General features: G+C 50.3%; 1 protein-coding gene across 1 annotated transcript in view; it reads left to right on the top strand.

Annotated features, from left to right (window-relative positions):
* Nucleotides 1–22,411, top strand: part of CPT1A (carnitine palmitoyltransferase 1A) — a 57,011-nt gene that overhangs the window by 10,561 nt on the left and 24,039 nt on the right. The window contains exons 2-8 of the mRNA XM_074336847.2: nucleotides 11,752–11,904; nucleotides 14,286–14,425; nucleotides 16,663–16,834; nucleotides 18,705–18,806; nucleotides 19,740–19,877; nucleotides 20,730–20,807; nucleotides 22,183–22,290. Of these exons, the coding sequence (XP_074192948.2) occupies nucleotides 11,764–11,904; nucleotides 14,286–14,425; nucleotides 16,663–16,834; nucleotides 18,705–18,806; nucleotides 19,740–19,877; nucleotides 20,730–20,807; nucleotides 22,183–22,290 (879 nt within the window). The 5' untranslated portion in view covers nucleotides 11,752–11,763. The remainder of the gene's footprint in view (nucleotides 1–11,751; nucleotides 11,905–14,285; nucleotides 14,426–16,662; nucleotides 16,835–18,704; nucleotides 18,807–19,739; nucleotides 19,878–20,729; nucleotides 20,808–22,182; nucleotides 22,291–22,411) is intronic.

Raw genomic sequence — 22,411 nt, 5'->3', positions numbered from 1 at the left:
TCATTCTCAGTTGACTTGTTTGGCTTCAGTGGAGACACGCCTGCAGCATCGATCCTTGTGTGCACAGGTAGACAGTAAAGCCCCAGGCAGGGCCTGTGGGTGCAGAGGACCTGGAAGAGGAACAGTGATCCTAGGTCTGAAGACACAGGAATGAGGGGGTGAGTGGAGGCCGCAGGAGCGGACACATTTTAGCCAGTCTGGAGACCTCCACCAGCAGGAGCGGGAAGCTGGGCTGACGCCTCCCGGAGACTAACAGTGTAGTTATTATACACCATATATGGGACATGGCAGAGCCCCTTGCCAGCCCTGGGAGGCCTGCACACCTGATCCCAGGGCCCTGCTGTGCCCTTTGCTGCCGTCCTGGAAGGTGGGAGGGATACAGAGGAGAGGCTGCGTAGGGTAGGTGGCTCTGATCCAGACACAGGCCAGCCTGCCAGCTGGCCCCAGGGCCCTTCCTCTCAGTGTGTTGGGGTTCCCAGCTGCGCTGACAGCTGTGCCTGGCCTGGGCGGGTTTGTCCTGGGACTCCAGGAAGGCCGGCTGAGAAGGGAGAGTTGGCGATAGGGCAGTCCCAAATCAATATGGCAAAATATTAATATTCATTCATTCTAGGAGGGGTACGTCGGTGTAACTGCATTCCTCTGTGTTTACAGTAGCTGGTGACTTAAAACACGTAAGACGGAAGACAGTCTTGCTGTATAATACAGGGAAGTTCACGGGGGCTTTGGTGAGGTCCTCGTAATTCCTAATTGTCCATGAATTTTGTTAATGGCTTGCTCCCTCCTACCTGGAGCCGGATCCCAGCATTTCTCCCACCCCTTTTCACCTGGCTGTAGTGTGTTCACATGGCAGGTGGACTGACCAGCTGTGGGGAGGGCAGTCCTAGGTGGCCCCAGTGTTGATTCAGCTCCAGGCACTTGTACCAGCGCAGGGAGGCTGCTAGTACGATTTACCACAGCCGGTGGCACATCTGGAGGTACAGTGTGGCTTTCTGTTGGCTGGGATGCATCACTCGAAGCAGGTCACGTCCTGACCATTCTCATCAGGTTTCCTCCCTCCAGTCCACGGGAGGAGGGAGCAGAGTGAACGGCTCAACCCGCTGACCTTTCCTGTGTGTTTCCATTTGCAGAAAAAGGTCCCTAGTTTTAGGGACATTAGATACCCTCTGGCCCCGTGACCTGTGTGGGGATGGCCTTTCGAGGGATTGCAGTTGTTGAGACATGATGGCGGTTGTGTCGTCAGTTTCTCTGGTGGCGATTTCAGGTGACTTGGAGATAGGAGAGGCAGGGCAGTGTGGTGAGGCTGTACCCACACCCACTGGGTGAAAGATAGAAAGGTATGTGCCCTGCTGTCCTGCAGGGACTCTGGTCCCGCTTCCCGCACGAGAATGCAGGATATGGTGAGGCCGAAAAGGAACCCCCACGGAGCCATAGGTAGGGGAGTCACACCACTGTATTCTCGCTGGCGGCTGGGTTGGAGACACAGGAAGCAGGAGCCACATGATCAGCAATCCACAGTCCGCTTCTCTGCCAACCAACCAACCAACCAACGTAGCCACAGCAGTTATATCAGTGGCTAATGGCTAACTGGTAACAGCTAATGGCCAACTAGTCACAGCTGATGGCCGTCTGCTACCCGAGTCAGCACCTGTCCTTGCGAGGCCGAGAGCCTGGAAACTGCTCTCTGGGGCTCTGTCCCCACACTTCACACCTACAGGGTCTCGCCTCACAATCTACGCGACAAGCGTCTTCCACGAGGGTCCCTGTGCCGTATTAGCCTACTGACACCTACGGACGAAAAGAAACAGTAGTCTTAGGAACCAACAATGGCAAATCCCTTCCACCTGGGAGGATACATGCTAGCTTTTTGTCCTGGGAAAGGAGGGTCGCTGCCACTGGCACCTTTCCCGGTTTGTGGTACCAGACCTTTATGGCAGTACTTGGGGTCCCTTGCATAGTTTCAACATGTAACAGAACAGGGGACCCCATAATAGGCCATAGTGAGAGCACATAGTTTCCTCGCAAAATCATCCCGGTATCGGGACCTCCGTATACTACAGTCACTTGCGGTGGCCACTCAGCCACCACCCCTGACGTCACTTGCAAATCATGAGTCAAACTGGCCCCCCAAGGGGCTATCAGGCCCAACCATTGACAGTGGGGGCTTTTGACCTGCCAGGGCCAAGTCCATTGCTGCCGTTCCTCTGCTTTCAAGCATGTGGGTGCTGGCAGCAAAATGTTCCCATTTCTGCCGTAGCCTGGCTTTAACAGAGTCTCACTGGTGGTAACTTGTAACTGAATGGGAGCGGCCGTTCAATGTAGCAGAGCTTCTACTGGCGCGGGCCCTCCCTTCCGTGGTCTCTCATTCAGGACTCTCAGGACGTCCCATAGACGCGAGGCCCAGTCACGCATCGTGGGAGGGTGTTTCAACACCCGGAGACCTTGCTTCAAAAGGCCATTATAGCGTTGAATCATGCCAGCTGCTTGTGGATGATTGTACAGGGTGTGAAACAACCATTGCACGTCCATCCTGGCAGCCCAGCGCTGCACTTCTTGCCCCGTAAAATGGGTACCCCTGTCACTTTCAATGACTTGGGGGTGCCCATAGAGGGCACACAGCCGTGTAAGGGTGACCACTGTATACCGCTGATCCGCAGCCGGACAGGGCCAAGCAAACATCAACCCGGTAGCAGTGTCCACTGCTGTAAATGCATATATCGCATTGCGGGCCTTAGGCAGGGGTCCAATGTAATCCACTTGCCAGCGAGTGACGGGCACCCTCCCTCTCGTAATCTGCTGTGTCTCCCAGGGGAGCCTCCGCCTTTGGGGGCTGTCCTGGGCACAGACGGCGCAATCATAGCAGGCATCTGCTATCACCTGCCACATGGATTGGTTTCCAGCGTGCTGCAATTTCCTATGCAGCCAGTGGGTCACATCAGCGGCAGGAGCCCGTTCTAACCATCGTACCTGTGCTAGGGCATCTGCTTCATCATTACCTGGGGACACTAAGGGGAAGTGACCTGTGACATGCATTAAGGTCACCATGTTTCTCTGCCCTAGTTCCCAGAGGTCCTGCCACATGGCTTGACCCCACAGTGGATGGTGTCCCACCAACCAGTTTTGGTGTTTCCATGTAGGGAGCCACAACGTTAGGCCCCCAGAACACCACCCAGCTGTCAGTGCAAATAACTAGGGGCCCAGGCTCGTGGCTGATTACCATCCACACAGCCCGTAATTCAGCCCACTGGCTACTCCGTCCCGTCCCAGTATCAAACCAAATGGTGTCTGTTTTGGGCTGCACACCAATAGCCGTCCAAACGGCTGCAGCTCCCCGGCGAGAGCCATCAGTATACCAGGCATCCTCAGGTACTGGGGTGTGGGGACAGAGCCAGGAGTGCAGTTTCCAGGCTCTTAGCCTCACGTGGAAAAGTGCTGGCTCAGGTAGTAAAAGGCTATCAACTGTGATTGGATGGCCATCAGCGGTGGCTAGTTGGCCGTCAGCTGTAACTAGTGAGCCATTGGCCACTAATATAACTGCCATGGCTATGCTAGCAGAAGATGGTGGCTGAGCTAGCAAGCGCGGATTGCAGTTAGCACAGCACATTGCAGCTAGCAAGTGGGGTTGGTTGCCAGAGAGAACTGGACGGCAGGTTGCGGAGAGTGTGGCTCCTGCTTCCTGTGTTTCCAACCCAGCCGCCAGCGAGACTATAGTGGTATGACTCCCCTATCCATGGCTCCGTGGGTGTTCCTTTTTGGTCTCACCGTGCGTTTGTCACTCCTGCGTTCTTATGTGGGGAGCGGGAGCTGAGACCCCTCATGCTACCCCGTGTGATATGGCGCAGCAAGCACGGTCTCCCATGTGACATGGGGGGGGGGGGACTGTCCTTCTTTGTAGGGCGAGGGCTCCAAGTCCTCCCCGTTAGGCAGAGCACTTGGCTCAGCCTGGGCTACAAACTCCACAGGCCCCAGGACCTGTTGTAACTCTGTGCTCAAAGGGCTTGAACTAAGGGTGCTATGTTGCTCTAAGTAAGCACCCCACTTGGCGAGGGTGGTGGTCTGTGCCACCCCCGTTTTGGGTCCCTGGGTCCATGTACAGACCCACCCCTGGACAGGATAGGTTGTGCGAACCAACACCCGTGCCGTTCCTGTGATGGCTTCTGTGGCCACTAGGGCTGCATACACAGCAGCCAGCTGTTTCTCTATTAGAGAGTAGCGGACCTCCGCTCCTTTCCATAATTGGGACCAAAATCCCACTGGCGACCGGAGACGCTCCTGCCATTGCCAGAGGCCCCATCCGTACTCCTCTTGGATTACGTGAACATCAAGTTCAAATGGGCGGCCGGGGTCCACTACTTGCAGAGCCTGTGCCTGCTGCACTGCCCGTTTCGTGGCAACAAAGGCTTGCTCTATAGCCTCTGTCCAATCCCATGAGGCTCCCTTTTTTATCATGTTATACAAGGGCCTTGCCGTTTATGCTAAAAGGGGTACAAATGCCCGCCAATGTCCTAGCAGACCCAAATACGTCTGCAGTTGGGAGACCTTGGTTGGCGGGGAAAGGCTTGTATCTTATCAATGATTGCCTCAGGTATAACCTTTGTCTTACCCGACCACATAACACCCAAAAACTTGACGGATAAGCCAGGGCCTTAGACCTTTTCCTCATTCACCGCCCAGCCGCGTGACTTCAGGTGGCAGAGAAGAGAGGGAGCTGCTTGCTCTAAATCTGAAAGAGAATCAGATGTTAATAAAATATGATCGACATAGTGAAACAAGGCCACAGAGGATGGGCCATCCCACTGTGCCAAATCCTGGGCCACGAGCCCGTGGCAGATAGTGGGGCTGTGCAAGTATCCTTGCAGGACTTGAAAAGTCCACTGCCGCCCATCCCAAGTAAAAGCAAACTGCTCTTGACACTCGGGTGCAATGTCAATGGAGAAAAAAGCATTGGCCAAGTCCACTACATAGTGATATGTCCCCAGGTGGACAGTCAGAGAATCCATTAAATGAATTGAAGGCACTGCAGCGTGCAAGGGTGGCGTCACCTTATTTAACTCCCTATAGTCCACAGTCATTCGCCAGGTCCCATCTGGCTTCTTGACAGGCCATACTGCGGAGTTAAAGGGACTGTGCGTCGGCCTCACACTATGTGCCTTCTCCAATTCCAATATTGTACGACCAATCTCCTCCTGCCCTCCTGGCAGGCGGTACTGTCGCACTGTAACCACGCGCCAGGGCTGTGGCAACACTTGAGGAGGGTGGTGAGCATGCCCGCGTGTCACCGCTTTCACTACCCGGATCCGGAGACGGAACTCTCCTACCGACGTCTGTAAGCTGAGGCCATGTAGCACGTCCACCCCTAGAATATACTCCGGAACGGGGGAGACATAAACCTTGTAGGTACGAGGAGGGAGCCTTCCTATACCCAGTGGTAAGGAAACGGCTTTCACAGTCACAGTTTTTCCCCCGTAGCCATCAATGCAGACTGCTGGTCCGGGGAACAGTTCTGGGTTCCCGTAAACGAGACTGCAGTCGGCACCAGTGTCAACTAGGGCCAAAACCCTCTGTACATTAGAAGGGGACCAATGTATGGACAGTTCCACGTGGGGCCTCAGGTCCCTGCTCGTCCCCTCTGACCAGGTACCTTGGCCCCACCCCTAATCAAGCTGAGAGGAGCCGGCCTCAAGCGGCTGCATGAAGTCCTGGAGGGACACGGGTCGCGCTTTCCCAGACTCCTCCTTTATGTTTCTCCGGAATTACTGTTCCGGACGCAACTGTTTCCAAAGTTCCAACAAGAATGCATTGGGTTGTCGGTCTATTTTCTTTCTATCGATCCCTGCTGCCACGAGATCATGCCACATCTGTGCGTGTGTTACTCTCTGAGGCCCGCGACCTCGCCCCTTTACTTTTGATTTTGGCTTCCAGGTCTTAACTTCTCAGACCTCTTGTCTTAATTTCCTTTGCTGCTGGCTTTCAACATCCCCTAGGATGGCCATGACAGTGGTAACTTCATGGATCCGCCGCCCAACACGGCGTAAAAATAGCAACCAAGGATCCAAAACCAGATCTCTCATGCTGGCAGTAAAAAGCTCGTCATCTGGGCCCTGCATGTTGAGGTTAAAAATAGCATGTCTCATACCCATTTCACGGATTATTTGCGTAAGTTCTGTATATGACTGCCATTGACTCACAGTGTCTGGCAGCTCGCCAGCCTGTTCCCATACGGTGCGTACCGCAGCCATGAGCCACGCCATTAGAGAATGGTTGCCCTGGTTGTTGGCCAACCTATGGCAGTTTTGTAACCTTTGTCGCAGGGACGGATGCACTGTCACGAAGGCTAGCTTTTCCATCTCGCCTGGGGAGCAGAGAATGTTGTCTGCTCCCTCATCCCATAAACGTAATAGCCAAGCCGAGACTGGCTCTCCAGGGCGCTGTCTGTACCCCCTCCCCAGCTCCTGCAACTCAGTGGGAGTGTAACCGGTGTAGGCTGTGAACTCAGTCACAGGTGGGTTGCCGGCAGCAACGCCCCCCCGGGGCCCAAAGGTTGCTCAAGTTTTACCCTTTGCTTCAAGATTGGCTGGGCTTGAGGGTTGGGAGCTACATTGTCTCCACTAGCTTCCTCCGCCTCTGCCTCAGAGTCTCCACTGTGGGGCTCCTCACAGCGTGGTAAAGAACATCCAGCCCACACGGCCAGCTTTACCCTTCACCTTTTCTGGCAACCGCTCAGCCAGAGCCTGCAGGGCCCTCTCCACGCTGGCCGGAGAGCCATCCATGTCCTCCCACCCCTCCTCAGCGGTCCAACTCCTGAGAACAGCAGCCACCGGGTACACACACTGTGTGGGGGCCACCTGTCCTCCTGCCCAGAGTCAGACTCCATTCCTACCTGGCTGGAATCCTGCTCACCGCGCCAGGCATCCAATTGGGTGGAGGGCTCGGTGTAAGATGCCCACAATCTAGGAGCCTACGGCAGCAGCGGACCACCAAAAGGAAGGTGACGCCCGCCATGGCCAATAGGGCAGTGTGCCATCCGGAGGCTCGAGAGGACCACCAGTCCTCACGGGCTTCCCGAGACAGTGTTCACACACACAAACAGCTCCACCGCCCTTCGGAGAGTTTTGGCTGGTACCATACCCTGCTCGCTGCGCCATGTGTCATGCAGGGCCCCTGGTCCCGCTCCCTGCATAAGAACGCAGGATACGGTGAGGCCAAAAAGGAACACCCACGGGTTCATAGCACTATGTTCTCACTGGCGGCTGGGTTGGAGACACAGGAAGCAGGAGCCACATGATCCGCAATCTGCCGTCCACTTCTCTGCCAACCAACCAACCTACCAGCGTAGCCATGGCAGTTATATCAGTGGCTAATGGCTAACTGGTTACAGCTGATGGCCAACTAGTCACAGCTGACGGCCATCTACTACCCCAGCCAGCACCTTTCCACGTGAGGCCGAGAGCCTGGAAACTGCTCTCTGGGACTCTGTCCCCACACCTGCGGCTGATGCAGAGGTGGCAGTCTCTGCAAGGGTGCTGTGGGGCCAGGGACACAATGACCAGGCAGCCTCATGCTTCCTCTGTTGTTAAAGCAGGTGTAGTTGGGTGGGTCGAACAGGTGTTTCTGTGTTGTGGATGCTGTGGCCAGGTGGTTTATTTCATCAAATGTATTTTAAGAAATTACTAGAGAAGATCACAAGCACAAGAAGAGAGACTAGCATAACAGACGCCCATATGGCCACCAGTGTCACCAGTTCTTACATGCAGCCAATTCATAACCTGGGTCTGTCCATGCCTCCCACCCCCAGTGATTTTGAAGCAAATCCCAGATATAATACAAGATAAAAGTGCATTGGTAAATATTTCAGTATGTAATGCTAAGTTAGCAGCTACAGTGTGCACGTGACTACAATATTGAAAACACCTGAAACTGTTTAACAGTCATTCCTTAATACCACAAGGTAGCCATTGTCAGAAGGTTCCCTTAGTGTGCATGGAGCATTAGGGTGGACACACGAGGGGACAAAGGGCGAGTGGCACATCACCTGCCTGCCTACCTGAATTATATGTTTGAGGAGGGTTTAAGTGCTTAAATGTTAAACAAACACCGCTTCAATTTCATGAGGCAGTGTTGTTTTTTTAAATAACTTTGTCGCAATACAATTCACCTCCATACAATCCACCCATTGAAAGCAAGTACGTAAAAAGAAAAAAGAAAGAAAGCAGTACGTGCACACACCCCCACGTTCAGTTTTGGATCATTTTCATCCCTCCAAAAAGAAACCCTCCTGTTCTTAGCCATCACCTGCCCCCCCAGCCCCATCGCTTCCAGCCCTAGGCGACCACTTACTCTACTTTCTATCTCTGTTGGTTTTGCCTGTTCTGGGCATTTTGCATACACTATGTGGGTTTTTGTATCTGGCTTCTTTCACTTAAGCATAACATTTTCAGTGCTTCGTTCTTTTTTATGGCCAAATAAGTGTCTATTATGTGGATGGACTGCATTTTGTTTACTCACTCATCAGTGAAAGTACATTCAGGTTTTACCGCTTTTTGGTTATTATGAGTAATGCCGGTGTGGACATACGTGTATGCGTTTTCATATGTTTTTGTGTGGGTGTGTTTTCATTTCTCCTGGGCATACGCCTAGGGGTGGAATTGCTGGGTCACATGGTAACTCTGTGTTTAACCTTCTGAGGGCCCGCCGGGCTGTTTGCCAAAGCAGGCATGAGGGTTCCCAGGCTCGTCACCTCCTTTCTGGCCAGCACCTGTCAGCCGTCTTTTTGGTTATAGCCATCCTGGTCTGGGGTGACAGTGGCATGCTGCTGTGGTGTTGATTTGCATTTCCCTGGTGGCTGCAGGAGGCGGTATTCCAATTATAAATGTTTTTAAGGACCCTCGAGGCTGTGGGTACCAGGACTGAGGGTGGAATTTCCACTCATTCTATTTGCAAAGGGAGCTTTCCAAGCCCCTCTCAGTGGCTGGTTCACTAGTTCCCACTTACGGCTCAGGGCAGCCATCCTACAAAACGAGAGAAACAGATTGTCCATTTTGGGGGTAGTCAGGACACTTACGTGTGGTTTTTAGTCTGAACCAATCAAAGCAAGAAAATCCTTGGTTAATTTCAGAGAGTTCGGACAAGGCCGTTGGAAGGAGACTGCAAATGTTCTCAGTCTGTATGCCTCTCCCCAGCGGAGGTTAGATTCCTGAGCAAACGTCCGCACATGTCTCTGGACAGAATTGGCGACAAATACCATATTTAATCTACACCATGAGTGAACCCTTCATGTTCTATGTAAAGCCCTTGAGAAATCTCATACATCATTGCAAGGATAGCCAGACACATAATTTTGTTTGCCGAAGTGCGTGCTGTGCCGAATCTTGTCTCTCTCGCCCTGCTGAAGGCCTTGATGGGGGTGGGGGACTGAGTTAGCCTGGGAGAATCTTAGAGCCACTTGCATACTTTTGGAGAAATGGATCCAAGCTATTGGTTTGGGTGCCCTCTTCAACATTCTGAAGGTACCGTGTACCGTGTTTCCCCCAAAATAAGACCTAGCCGGACAGTCAGCTCTAATGTGTCTTTTGGAGCAAAAATTAATATAAGACCAGGTCTTATATAACATAACATAACATAATATAATACAATATAATACTGGGTCTTACATTAATTTTTGCTCCAAAAGACACATTAGAGCCGATTGTCTGGCTAGGTCTTATTTTCGGGGAAACACGGCATCTGTAACACATTGCTTAGAGAGCTTGCTGCTTTCAAGAATGGGATCCATTCCTTTAAACTTGCCCAGGCTATGGCAGCTTGCTCCATGCCTGCTAAATAGTATGTGGACATTCTGGAATGGTTACAGATGGCACTAAGCTAAGGTTATACCACTTTTTTTCCAAGAATCATCAAAGCGGAGCTCTCAGGTTCTGTGCGTTGCCATTTCCCAGGTGTGCCCATCTCACCTCTGCTCTTGCCTGGTGACATCACATGTGGTGGGTCCACGTGTGACTTCTCTGCTCCCGGCCCCAGCCTGTCCTCCCACACAGACTCCCTCTCATGTCAGGGAATGGCTGTGCTGAGCGGGTGGTGCAAACCGGAAGCCCTAGAGTGCCTCTTACACCTGTCTGGAGCGGCCGTCCTCCCCGACCCCACTGTCCCCACTTAGGACCACTCTCTCGGGTCACTGCCTCAGCTTCTCCCTGGTCTTGCTTCCTCGCCTCAGCCAAACTCTGTATGGCAGCCAGGGTGGTCTTTAGAACAGAACAGGAACAGATACCCTGTCTTAAAGCCCGAGATGCCTTTCCATAGCCCTTAGTGCAAAGCCCAGCGCCTCCTGGCTGCCTCTGGGCCATCCTTTCTGAAGTCAGCTGTGGCTGCCCTGCTCTTGACTCCATCCGTCTTTCCCTTGGCCCCAGCCACTCTGCCCTTGCCGTCTGCCTCGAGTCCTTGCGCAGGCCCGACTTTCGGCCAGAAAGGCCTGCCCTCCTGGGCATCAGTGTCCCCTGGTAGGTCCCCTCTTCTTTCTGCCTCCTTGTCTGAGCTGAGGGAGGGCAGGGGGACCTTTTCTGCCAGCATCTCGATCCCATCATGGCTGGCACATAGGAGGCAGTCAGCAAATACTTTTTTGTTCATTTGCGTGAACAAATGAATGAAAGTTGGTTGCCTTTCACGGGCCTGCTACTGGAATCGTTTGTTCTGACTGGCTGAAGACTAGGCTGGTCTGACTTCTGTAACGGGGTGTCTGTTTCTTGTGATAGGTCCTACCTCTACACTGAGAGGGCGTATGTGGGGGAAAACAGGAAAAATTGCGTGTGATGAGAAAACACACATGTGCAAGTTCAGATTTTTCTTATGGCTCTTGTCAGTTTTCCCCCCTCTCTTAGCTGCCGCCTTATCCATGTGGCGCTCTGTACAAATGGGTTAGGAAGAGAAGGTGCCTTCAGAAGGTGGCAGAGGGGCCCGTTGGGAGTGAGGGGAAGCCCTGAGGGAAGGGGTGGCTGTGTCAGGAGGCAGCCGAGCAAGAAGACAGGAGCAAGGATAACGGGAAACAAAGGACATACTGTAGGTTCCGGGGAAGCTGGAATGAAAGGTACTTTCCATTGTTGGGGGGGGGGGTGTGGGGCAGAGCTAGCCCAGGGGGCTGTGCTTGGGGAGGGTAGATGCTCCAGGGGTGCCCCACCCCTTGTGTTGAGTTTGATTTCAGTCACAGCCTTAGAGGAGGAAGGCCCAGCTCCATCCTGAGGACTCTGTGCCTGGTTTTCAGAGTCTCTGATGGTGCCTAAAATGGTTTTTCAAGACACCAACCACACATTTGCATTTGCTGTCAGTCTGTTTTTATCTGAAGGATTCAGGACCCTTGTAGAGTCATTTGTGGCCTCCAGGTGACTGCTGGCAGGAATGGGGTTTGCCTTGGCACGTTGCTAAACAGCCCCCAGCTTCCTGTGTCAGCTGGGCATGGACTGAGGGGATGGCCAGGGCCAGGGGTCAGAGGGCAAGGCTTTCCATGGGCCTGGGGCCTGGAGGCCAGGCTGGAGGTGAGGGCTTTCACTCCTGGACTCTGCTGATGACCCAGGGCCTCTGATTGTCTGTGTAATATAGTGCTGGACAGGGTGATGGGTGATCACAGAATTGGGTCTGTTAATGACAAATGTTGAATCTGTCAACTGCGGGGGGAAAAACTTAAATTCGAAACGAATTACACTTCTAATAAGGGCAACTGTCCTGTAAAATGTTCCACGGTGTTACATGGTCCTCTTCTCTGTCCAGAAGGCCGTAAAGATGGCAGAAGCTCACCAAGCCGTGGCTTTCCAGTTCACAGTTACCCCGGACGGGATCGACCTGCGGCTGAGCCACGAGGCCCTCAAGCAGATCTACCTGTCTGGACTTCATTCCTGGAAAAAGAAGTTTATCAGATTCAAGGTTCTCAGAAACTCGTTTAAATCTGTACAGTAGTCACTTTGACACCGAGAACTGTTTGCTGGGTGCTTTTCAAGCATAAGTATTTCAGAGTGGTAATTAGCACACTTTCTCTTTTCATGGTACTTAAGTCTTAGGAAACACTTTCCTATGTGGCTCACGGAGTTCCTAAAGAAATTCCAAAAGGAAGGTACGGCAAGTCATTACCTTGTCAGGCAGGTGAGGAAGTCTGGGCTTGGTGAGTGGTCTGCTCGGTAGAAGAAAAGTTAAGACTAAAATCCAAGTCTCCTGCTCCAAGTCCAGAATCCTACACACCTTCTAGAAAAAGGATTGTTTTCCAGCTGTGTGAAACTGCAGTGAGTTTATTTAACAGATATCTGTCTCACTGATAAAATATTCAAACGTTGACAAATAATGCACGTAAACTCAAGTACAGTCAACTTCACAGGTTCTCAGTTCTGTTTACCTGAGAGGACATTTATTCACGGTTTCAAGCACCTGTCTTGTTTTTGAGTAGGTGGTGTTTTAATTCTCCAAGTTTCTTTTTGGAGGGTCGGGCACAGGAGGGCTGCTGAGAAAGGCCCAGGAGCTAGAGTAGGTGAGAGCTGTGACCGTGGAGGTGGATGGGTCCCTGGGAACTGGCCCTGGCTGGAGAGGTGTCCCTGGGCTCAGCCAGTAGGTCCTGGAGTCCAGGGACATGGCCGGTCACAGCCCATTGGTTGTCTAGCCTGATCCACCAGAAGTGGAGGGGGTGTCACCTGTAGGGGAAGCGAGATTTGCCCTCCTGGCCTTGCTGAGACCTTTCCTCATTACTTTCAAATGGAGGAAGATAAAACGGGGGTGCAGAAGGAGCAGCCATCATTTTACCACAGTGCAAATGTTGTTCTCTGATTTCAAAGACCTGAGAAAGCAAGGCCAGTAGGTATGAAAACATATGATACAAAACAGTGCATGGCCATGCCCAATCAAGGGGTTTTGGGGGACCATCTCATCGCTCAGAGGAAGGGGTGCCAGCAGAGCTGTCAGCAGCTGCAGGGGGAAGAGCAGCAGGCACTTAATCTGGAATCTTCCTTCCGCCATTTTAACGTAATTTTGTATATTTGTATATTTATTTTAAAATAACCTTTATTTTACTTCAGAGAATACCAGAAGACCCCCCCCTTTGTTTAAAATCTGTTCCCTTTCTTTTTTTTTCCAGTATTTTTTGTTTCATAAGTACTCTTAATCACAGCCTTCTTTTTTTTTTTAATTAAAGTTTATTGGGGTGACAATTGTTCGTAAAGTTACATAGATTTCAGGTGTACAATTCTGTAATATATCATCTATATCTCACATTGTGTGTTCACCACCCAGAGTCAGTTCTCTTTCCATCACCACATGTTAGACCCCGTTTACCCTCTTCTAGAGCCCCTTCCCCCCTTACCCTCTGGTAACCCTTAAACTATTGTCTACGTCTATGAGTTTTTGTTCCTTCATTTGTTTGTCTTGTTCTTTTGTTGTTTTCAGTTTTATATACCACATATCAGTGAAATCATATGGTTCTCTGCTTTTTCTATCTGACTTGTTTTGCTAAAATCTGTTCCCTTTCGATAGTGGAGGAATCCAATAGAAATAACACGCAGGGATGCAAGTATCTTCTGAAGCATTCAGATAAAGCTTTGAGAGTTTTTAATCCACTGTCTTGGTCAAATCCATCTCTTAGTCTGATGACTTTCGAAATAATTTTTTTTTTAATTGGAAGCTTTGATACATACGCAGAAGTACAGAGTAAAGAGCCGTACCAGTCTTCTCCCGGTTTCTCCCGTGGTCAACATTTTGCCAGTTTGGATTCATACATCCTCCGTCTCCCTTCTGCTCCTTTTTGGTTTTGTTTTTTAGGGGTGTGGGGGGGTTTGGCTAAAGAATCTTACAGCAAATTTTCAGCATGGAGTGAGGTCTCCTGTAAATACTTCGGGGTTAAGCAGTGTCTTGATTCGGGAGGGGTGGTTTTGGAGTGGGGGGGGGCGCCTCAGGCATCCCAGGTAGAGCAGATTTGGGAGAGGACTTCATGGTTGGCTCAGTGACGTCCGTAACCCATGGGTGTCATGAGTGAGTCTCGGTGGAGCTCAGGAATCTGTATGTTACACTAGTCCCTGGGGTGATTCTAATGTCCTGGGGTCAGGGGTAGGGAGGGAGGCTTTTGGGTCAGAAATAGAGGAAGGGAAGGAGCTGGACAGAAGTTGGAGCAGCTGCAGGTGGAGATTTCCAGTAGTGACAGCATGACTGCTTAGCCGCCCGAGTGCTGCAAACACCCACCCCCCACTGCCTGGCGTCTCCCTGGTCCCCATTGCCAGAGGCCACGCAATTTTGTGGGCGGGACGTTCTCACTGCGTGTCTGTTTTCAGAATGGCATCATCACGGGCGTGTACCCAGCCAGTCCCTCCAGTTGGCTCATCGTGGTGGTGGGCGTGATGTCGACCATGTACGCCAAAATCGACCCCTCGCTGGGAATAATTGCAAAAATCAATCGGACCCTCGACACGACGTAAGTAATCCTTTCAGATCTCACACCGTCTAGGAAGTGGTTGGGGTTTTGGTTGTTGTTGCTACTGCTGCTATTTTTGTGTCTTTTCAAGTATAACATGCCTATTGCCGTTCTGGATTCAGTGTGAAGCTTTTGCTGCAGCTCTCAGGGTCGGCTTTCTTCCCATGTCCTGTTCTGCTGTTAAGGGTGCCACCCCCCTTGAACATGCCAGGTCCCTTACTAGAGAAATAACAGTCCCCACATCCTTGTCCCATAATCAGGCTTTGTTTCTCGGGCCAGGAGTTGTGGGTGGAAGGTAGGGTCCCTAAGGGATGAGATGCAGCCCGGGTGTGTCCACACTGTCCCCAGGCCATGTCTGCTGTGTTGGGGTCTGACCTAAGCTAAACAGATGGGCTCTGGTCCTTTTTAAATAAACTTAACACGTTGCTGGTTGTTTGGAATTAAACATTGTTCCTTCAGAAGCCCCCGGACTCAACAGGAGTCCCTGAGAATCCAGCCGAGTACAAAACTCGGCGTAAAAACTCCCTGTCATTTCAGTGGAAGCAGATGCCTTGGGCTGCCTGGGGGCCGGGGCAGCTGAGGCAGGGACCTGTCACTCTCGACACTTCGGTCCCTAGCCTCTCCTCTCATCCTTTAGTTCCCAAGGGGCACAGGCCCACCCCCTGCAGACAGCTTGACCCACGCACTGTGCTAGTCCTACCTGCGTTTCAGACAGTTGTGGGTTTACCAGGTGATTATTTACTGTTGAATGCGGGCTGTCTCTTTACACTGGATTATATTTAGAAGTGTTGGCTATTTAAAGCCCTTTTAATCTGGATCTTCATAAGATTTGTGTCTTTGTCCTTCTAAACCAATTGGGGTAACTGGGCCATCCCTGTCCCAAATGGAGAAAGACCAGCTTACAGGCCAGTGTCACCCAGGCTCAAGGACCGTTCTGGAACTCTCTTCCTGGAGGATCTCTCACATCTCTGAGAGGCTGTGTTCATAGGTACAGGTGACCGGGTGTTAGTCCATCTCCTGTAGCCTCAGAAGGACGTGTTCTTCACAAGAAGTTTTTTTGCTCAGGTTTTTTCTCGAAGTACTATATGTATATACATAAAAAATAATGTCTGATATTTGTGAACTGAGTAAGTCTTTTTCCTTTGGTGAGGTAGCACTTAGAGACAACTGAACTGTCGAGCATCTGTAAGATAAGTTCTTAAATCTTTACATCCACATTTGCGTGTAAATTAGACTCAGAAAAGAAGGTTTCGAGTAGAGACTACGGTTAAACGAACTCAAGATTGGACAGGTTCTAGAAAGATACAAGGTTTGAAGCAAAAGCATTTTACTTTGACGATACGTGTTTCTGTGTCACTTAAGTATTTGAAAATGTTAAATTGGTGGTTTCCAAATACTGGAGATACCTTCAAGTTGTATATTGGTTTGCTCTAGTAATTTGAAACGACTTAGTTTTTATTTTGTAAATATTTTGCGGTTTCCACAAAACAACTAAAACTACAAGCAAAACCACAAAGACGTGTGAATAGCTTCATTTCTTCTCATTTCTAAAGGCTCATCTTTGCGATAAAATAATCACTTTCCTTAGCAACTGAAAACATATTCTGTCTTTATTATTTAAATGATCATTCTGTCCAATCAGTTTCTTGGTTTATATATGATAAATATTCCTGCCTAGATAAAAAAACTAGCCCTGTTGATATACATAGTTGAGGGAATTGCTTTGCCAAACGATCTGAGTTTCTCCTGAGTAACGGCAAACTCCAAATCTCTGTTCGAGGAAAAACACCATAGAGAGCAGGATCGGAAAGGCGTAGAACTGCTGCGAGCCCCCAGCTGAGGTGATGCAGGGCCATCGGGGGCGTAGTTGTCATGGGGGCAGGCCACGGCCTCATGTCACCTCTGTCATCGTCCCTAGACCCTGGAGGACGTTGTGTAACCCCTGCCCCCATTCCGCACGTTAGCCTGGGTTCATTTTGAGGACCGCCAAAGCAGAAGGGGCTGATTCATTTCAAGGTGAGGAGAACAACGCCTGAGTCTCGACGGTTGGATTAATATGCATGTCCTTTCTCTGATCAGGCCCGACTCTTGCTTCCTGGTCTGGGGTCTGCGGTCTCCTTAGTGTCCGCGGAAGGCCGCTGTGGCTCGCCGCGCCTGGCGGTGTCCCACGGAGCTGTCGCCCCCAGCCTCTCTTGCTTGCTAACGTATTTGCTGCTTGTCTCGTCTTGTCCCGGTAGTGGCTCCATGTCCAGCCAGACAAAGAACGTGGTCAGCGGCGTCCTGTTCGGCACGGGCCTGTGGGTGGCCCTTATCGTCACGATGCGCTACTCCCTGAAGCTGCTGCTGTCCTACCATGGCTGGATGTTTGCCAAGCACGGCAAATTGAGCCGTGCCACCAAAGTCTGGATGGTAATTGAACGTCATTGGCAGAGCAGGGCTGGTGTACACGTGTTTAAAACCCCTTTATGGAGGTGTGCTTGCCATGGAAGAGCTGTGGCCAGTGACCGCACACGGCTTGCTGTGTCTGGAGATGCATCACACCCGGGGAGCCGTCACCCCTCTCAGTGCCACACACTTACCACCCCGCAACGTTCCCATGTACCCCTCCCCCCACCCTCTGTTCCCTACTGTGGTAGCACTTAATCTAAGATCTACCTCTTAGCAAACATTTGAGTCTCTGGTATTGTCAGTCCCAGGCCCCGTGTTATACAGTAGACCCCCGGAACTTATTTATTCCGTGTAACTGAAATTGTATACCCATGAGCCAACACGCCTTTATTTCCCCAGCCTCCGGCTGTCACCATTCTGTGTGCCATGTCTATGAGTTGGACTCTTAGATTCCACAGATCGGTGAGATCAGGAGATATTAGTCCTCTGTGTCTGGCCTAGTGTCTCGTGTGGGTGGCTTTCACTTTTGAAAGCAGTCCTCATGGGACCTTTGACCCTTCGCTCATGACTAGGGGTTAACCTCTAATTGCTGGAGAGGATGGATTCACCACGACTCACAATGTTTGGGTCCAAGAGCATTTTTCTTAATGATGTTGGTGAGTTCTGAACATTTTACATTAATGTCTACTAGGTTTGTCATCCAGGTTACCTATCCAATAAAAGTACCGTCCCTCCACGTCTTGGTAGCTTTTCTAACTTGAGGTCAGGTATACCTGGTTTCCTTGGCTGACCAGTCTGACCAGGTCTCCCCGACTCACCCTTGGCTTCCAGCATGTCCCACCAGCTCCCATGGCCCTCAGCCCGAGTGTCACTCCTTTACCCTGTGTATGGATGTTTGTCCCAACCTCAGCACACGCTGGCTCCATCTGCGAGCTGATTGCCACCTGCTGGGGGCCAGTTTGGGAGAGAAGTCTTGAGAGCCATGGTGGTGCCACCCCCAGGTGCGAACCCACCACATACTCTGCCCTTCACTCTTTCCCAAACCGACTTCTGCTAATTGCTTGGATTATGTTTTCTGATTTCCAGAGAAGCAGAATTTAACACCCAGAAGAGATTCAGAGATCATTTCCCATATTTTGCAAAACAAGTTAAATGACATTCCCTAGGATGAAATTTCATGGCTGATGTCCAGTTGAGTCCCAGCACTCTTCAGCGTCAAGAATCTCTCTCTCTCTCTCTCTCTCTCTCTCTCTCTCTCTCTCTCTCTCTCTCTCACACACACACACACACACACACACACACACACACACACCATGAGCCCTAGAAATTCCTTTGAGGTCTAGTCAGTGTGAGATGACCAGTTATTACACCAAGTTGAGGTCATTCTAGCCTAAAGTAAGGGCCGATGGCAGGCAAGTGTGTGCTGTCCACTAGGCTTGACAGGGACCAAAGGGGCCACAGTGCTTCTGGGGTTGGCCTGAGGTCCAGGCACCTCAGCTTAGCCCCTGCTCACCCACCATTCCTGCCAGAGCCTTGAGCCAATCCTGAAACCAAGGGCCCTGCAGAAGTAGGTGGGTGAGCTTACCCACGTGCAGAAGTGTAGTCAGTGATACCAGGCAGGGTGCCTGAGGAGGGTCCTGGCTGGAGACTGACACCTCCTGGACCAGGTAGGAGATCTCGAAGCAGCTGTGAGACCTAGGCTTTCATTCAACCTGCTTTTTCTGTGGGGTGACCTGTTTGCCAAGGCCTGCAAGGGTAGGGGCAGAAAATGGACTAGAGGGAAAATAAACCACCCAGGACATCTGTACATAGTTGGCAAGTTGTAGACACTTGAGAACTGGTTTCAGATTTGCACAGTATCACCTTTTGAAGTGTACCGTTTTGTTTTAAGGGTATGGTCAAGGTCTTTTCAGGCCGAAAACCCATGTTGTACAGCTTCCAGACATCTCTGCCGCGTCTGCCGGTCCCAGCCGTGAAAGACACCGTGAACAGGGTAGGTGCGGCATCAAGCTCATGGTCACACCCATGGGACATGCCAGGCATCTGTAGGATTAAAGTTTACAGCTTGATGGTGATTGTCTGTTCTGTCGTGTGTCTGTGTGGGCTGCCAGCAGTGCACCTTACAGGGCTGTTATACGAAATTTTTTTTCCCCGCCAACGTATCAGCACATCTTAGGTGTTTGCTTGTGTTTTTTTTCTTAAAGGCATCATATTTGATAGAGAAACCACTTGGCAAAACTTTTTAACAGCATTATTGAGATACAATTCACATACCGTACAGTTCAAAGGGTCCAATTCAGTGCTTTTGCTATATTACATTACTAATCATTTTAAATTATGGTAAACATATATAATATAAACATGATCGTTTTAACTATTTTAAACCATTCTGTGGCATTACGTACCTTCACAATGTTATGAAAATTCTGGACCTGGAGATCTGGCCTTGACCTGGTGGCAGGACCATCCCCGCCCCCGGTCGTGATTCTGGCTCCTCCTTCCTGTTTTGCAGTCCTGAGCACTGGGGCAGAATTGCCCCACACTTTGAGCTCCACCCCCCCCACCCCCATTTCATCAGAACATCATCGCTTAGCTGAGAACGGAGCTCTCGCTACGAGCCAGATAATGGAGAAAAGTCATCACTGACATTTCCTGGTTAACCAAACTGGGACCTTGTCCATCTAGAAGTCGCTTTGGTGATTTTGTGGTGATTCAGGGTGTGGGGAGCTTGTGGGCCAGTAAAGGACAAAAACGTTTAAAACCTCTGATCTAAAACGTCATTTAGTGTGGCAGTTAGTTAGCCAGCTGGTGTGAGGACTGGCGCAACCAGTTTCGGGGAAGAGGTTCCAATCTGTGAAAGAGGTTTACATTTCTTGGTCAGAAAACGGAGTTTTAACTCGGCTCCCATTTTTCTCCTTAACCCCAGTACCTGGAATCGGTGAGACCTCTTATGAAGGAAGCTGACTTTAGGCGGATGACGGCTCTGGCGGAAGATTTTGCTGTCACTCTTGGGCCAAAGTTACAGTGGTATTTGAAGTTAAAGTCTTGGTGGGCTACGAATTATGTAAGTATACGTGCACACTAGTTTTCCTGATGGAATTCTGGGTGTGAAAATATGAAAGTTCCATGAACCAGCTGGCCTTCCCCGTGTGTGGCGGGCAAGGGCACATCTGGCCGATGAAACAGGTGGGGGTGGGACTCTGGGTTTTGAGGAATAGCTGACTTGGAAGAGAAGGTGTTAAAACAGGACCCAGAAAAAACCAGGGATGGGGCTAGCGGTGGGCGTCTGGTTGGGTGGTCAGTGCCTTCAGGGAGCGCCAGGGGCCAGCAGCGGTGGCAGCGGGGTCATGTTCTGTTTCTGATCAGGTGCCGGTTACACAGGTGTGTTGAGTCGTTAAACATGTTCACACGCACACGTAGACTCTGACACACGCACCATTCTGTGTACGTGCACTTCAACACAAAGTGGGGGGGGGAGTTCATCCAGAAGCATTGTGGGTGTGGTCAGGAAGAGGTGGCTGGCCCTTTGGGGGATAGCGGGACGTCGTGCTGGGGAGTGACGACGACACATGTGGGCCCCGTGTTAGCACCACGGCTCTGAAGGGAACCAGACGGGATTGAGAGGTGGCCACTTCAGGGACACCCAGCAAGCAGAGCCAGGAGAAGCAGTCTGTAGCATACTTTTGGATAATAATGATTATTAAGAAATGTCAACAAACAGTTGTCACTTATTTTCCATTTGGTCTTTTTTTTTTTTTTTTTAACCATTTCTAAAGTGAAGTGGATCTACCCTCTAGCTATGTCATGACTTGAAAACAAAAATCACTTTCCATTTCCCACTTTTTTGCACAAAATGCACTCAGCGGAGCCCTGGGCGCCTGCGTCACTTCCTGAGCTTGTCTGTTTGCACCAACAGGTGAGCGACTGGTGGGAGGAATACATCTACCTGCGAGGACGCGGGCCGCTGATGGTGAATAGCAACTACTACGCCATGGTGAGCCAGTTCTCCGGCTGCGTGGCCTGTCCGGTGGGGGCCGAGCAGCGGGGCGGCATCTTCGTGGCCCTGCCGGTTGTCCTGCAGAAGCTCGGGCGCTGGGGCCGTGCTGCTCCCGGTTCTGCCTCCACTGTCCAAGGCTCCATGCTCCACCAGGGAGCCCAGCACCTGCCTCCGACACTGGAGAGCAACATGGATGTCCTTCTGTATTTGCCAAGTAGCTCAAGGGCAACAAGCTACTTCAGAGAAATCTGGGTCACAAACGTGCCCTCGTGATCAGCAGGGAGTCCTCACAGAGTTGTGTGCCTCTGCTGGCTTTCTTAACCGAGCTCTGCGTGGCGGTGCCACCGTGACGTGAAGGCTCAGGGACAGCCAGGTGGCCAAGAGTCTGCCCACTGCCCGCACGCTGAGCTTTGTCCTGCGCCCTGAGACTCCGGGGCTCACATGTTGCGTGTCGTTTCCTGTCTTTGTTCTTTGTCTTTGGAGACACTGAGGGGCTAGGAGAGCACACGTCATTAATTGTGTTAGGAGCCCCTCCTGTTGGGTTCCGGGTCACCGTTCAATAACTGATGCATCAAATTCTTTCAGTTCCTCTTTATTTTTGTCCTTGCTTCCTTTTATTTTAACCCCCCTTTTTCTCTTTTTTTATTGTTTGGTTTTCTTTTCTGTTTTTCTCCTTTTTAAAATTTTCTCTTTTTATTTTAATTTTTTTCCCCATCAGAAACAATCTCAAACTTACAGAAAAATGGTTAGTGTGGGACATAGAATGTTTTTCGAGAGGGAGCTGTCCACCGGGTACCTTTTCATTCCTGTCTCTTTCCTACAAAAGCACTTTCCTACATAATTGAAGACATACTCTCAGATTATAGTGTAGACCTGTGTCCGTTGGCCTTTCCTTCCAGTCATGGAAAATGACATTTAGAACAAAATGTGTCTCAGAATTTAGAACGTTGCAGGCACTGCTCTACGTAAAAAGTTATTTTAACTTTTGGTTACTTCTCATTCAGAAAACTTCCTATCTGATTGTTTATTTATTTGTTTATTTATTTATTTTTGCATTATAGGAATATATTTGGGGCAGAATACTATCTTTTAAAAATTTGAATTCTGTTTATTGAAGATTTCATTTTAAAAGCTACTGTTCCCTTTAAAATCCCAAGAATTCCTTGGGGGCTTGTGTTCTTATAAAACATAAACAAAATAATATGGACAAAGTATAGGAAATGAAAGTACAATTTATTTTCTAGCAGAGCAGGTATAAGTGACCACATGTATGGAACTATTTTAACAGTGTCGAAGTGCTTTGTCATGTATGTAAATCAGCCTGTCTTTCCTATGAACATTTTCCCTGCTGACACGTGTATTCCCGTTTCAGGACTTGCTCTATGTCCTGCCGACTCACATACAGGCAGCAAGAGCAGGCAACGCAATCCACGCCATCCTGCTGTATAGACGCAAACTGGACCGGGAGGAAATCAAACCAGTGAGCACAAACTGCTTTTTTAAAAAAAATTCTTTTAAAACAGCTTTATTGAGGTATTATTGATTTATTGCACATACTTGAAGTATATTTAATTTGTCAGTTCTGACATATACTGTATTTT

The sequence above is a fragment of the Rhinolophus sinicus genome, chromosome 14, assembly GCF_057876585.1.
Source record: "Rhinolophus sinicus isolate RSI-liver-muscle chromosome 14, RSI-T2T, whole genome shotgun sequence".
NCBI lineage: Eukaryota > Metazoa > Chordata > Mammalia > Chiroptera > Rhinolophidae > Rhinolophus > Rhinolophus sinicus.
This window is presented reverse-complemented; position numbering and strand designations above follow the sequence as displayed.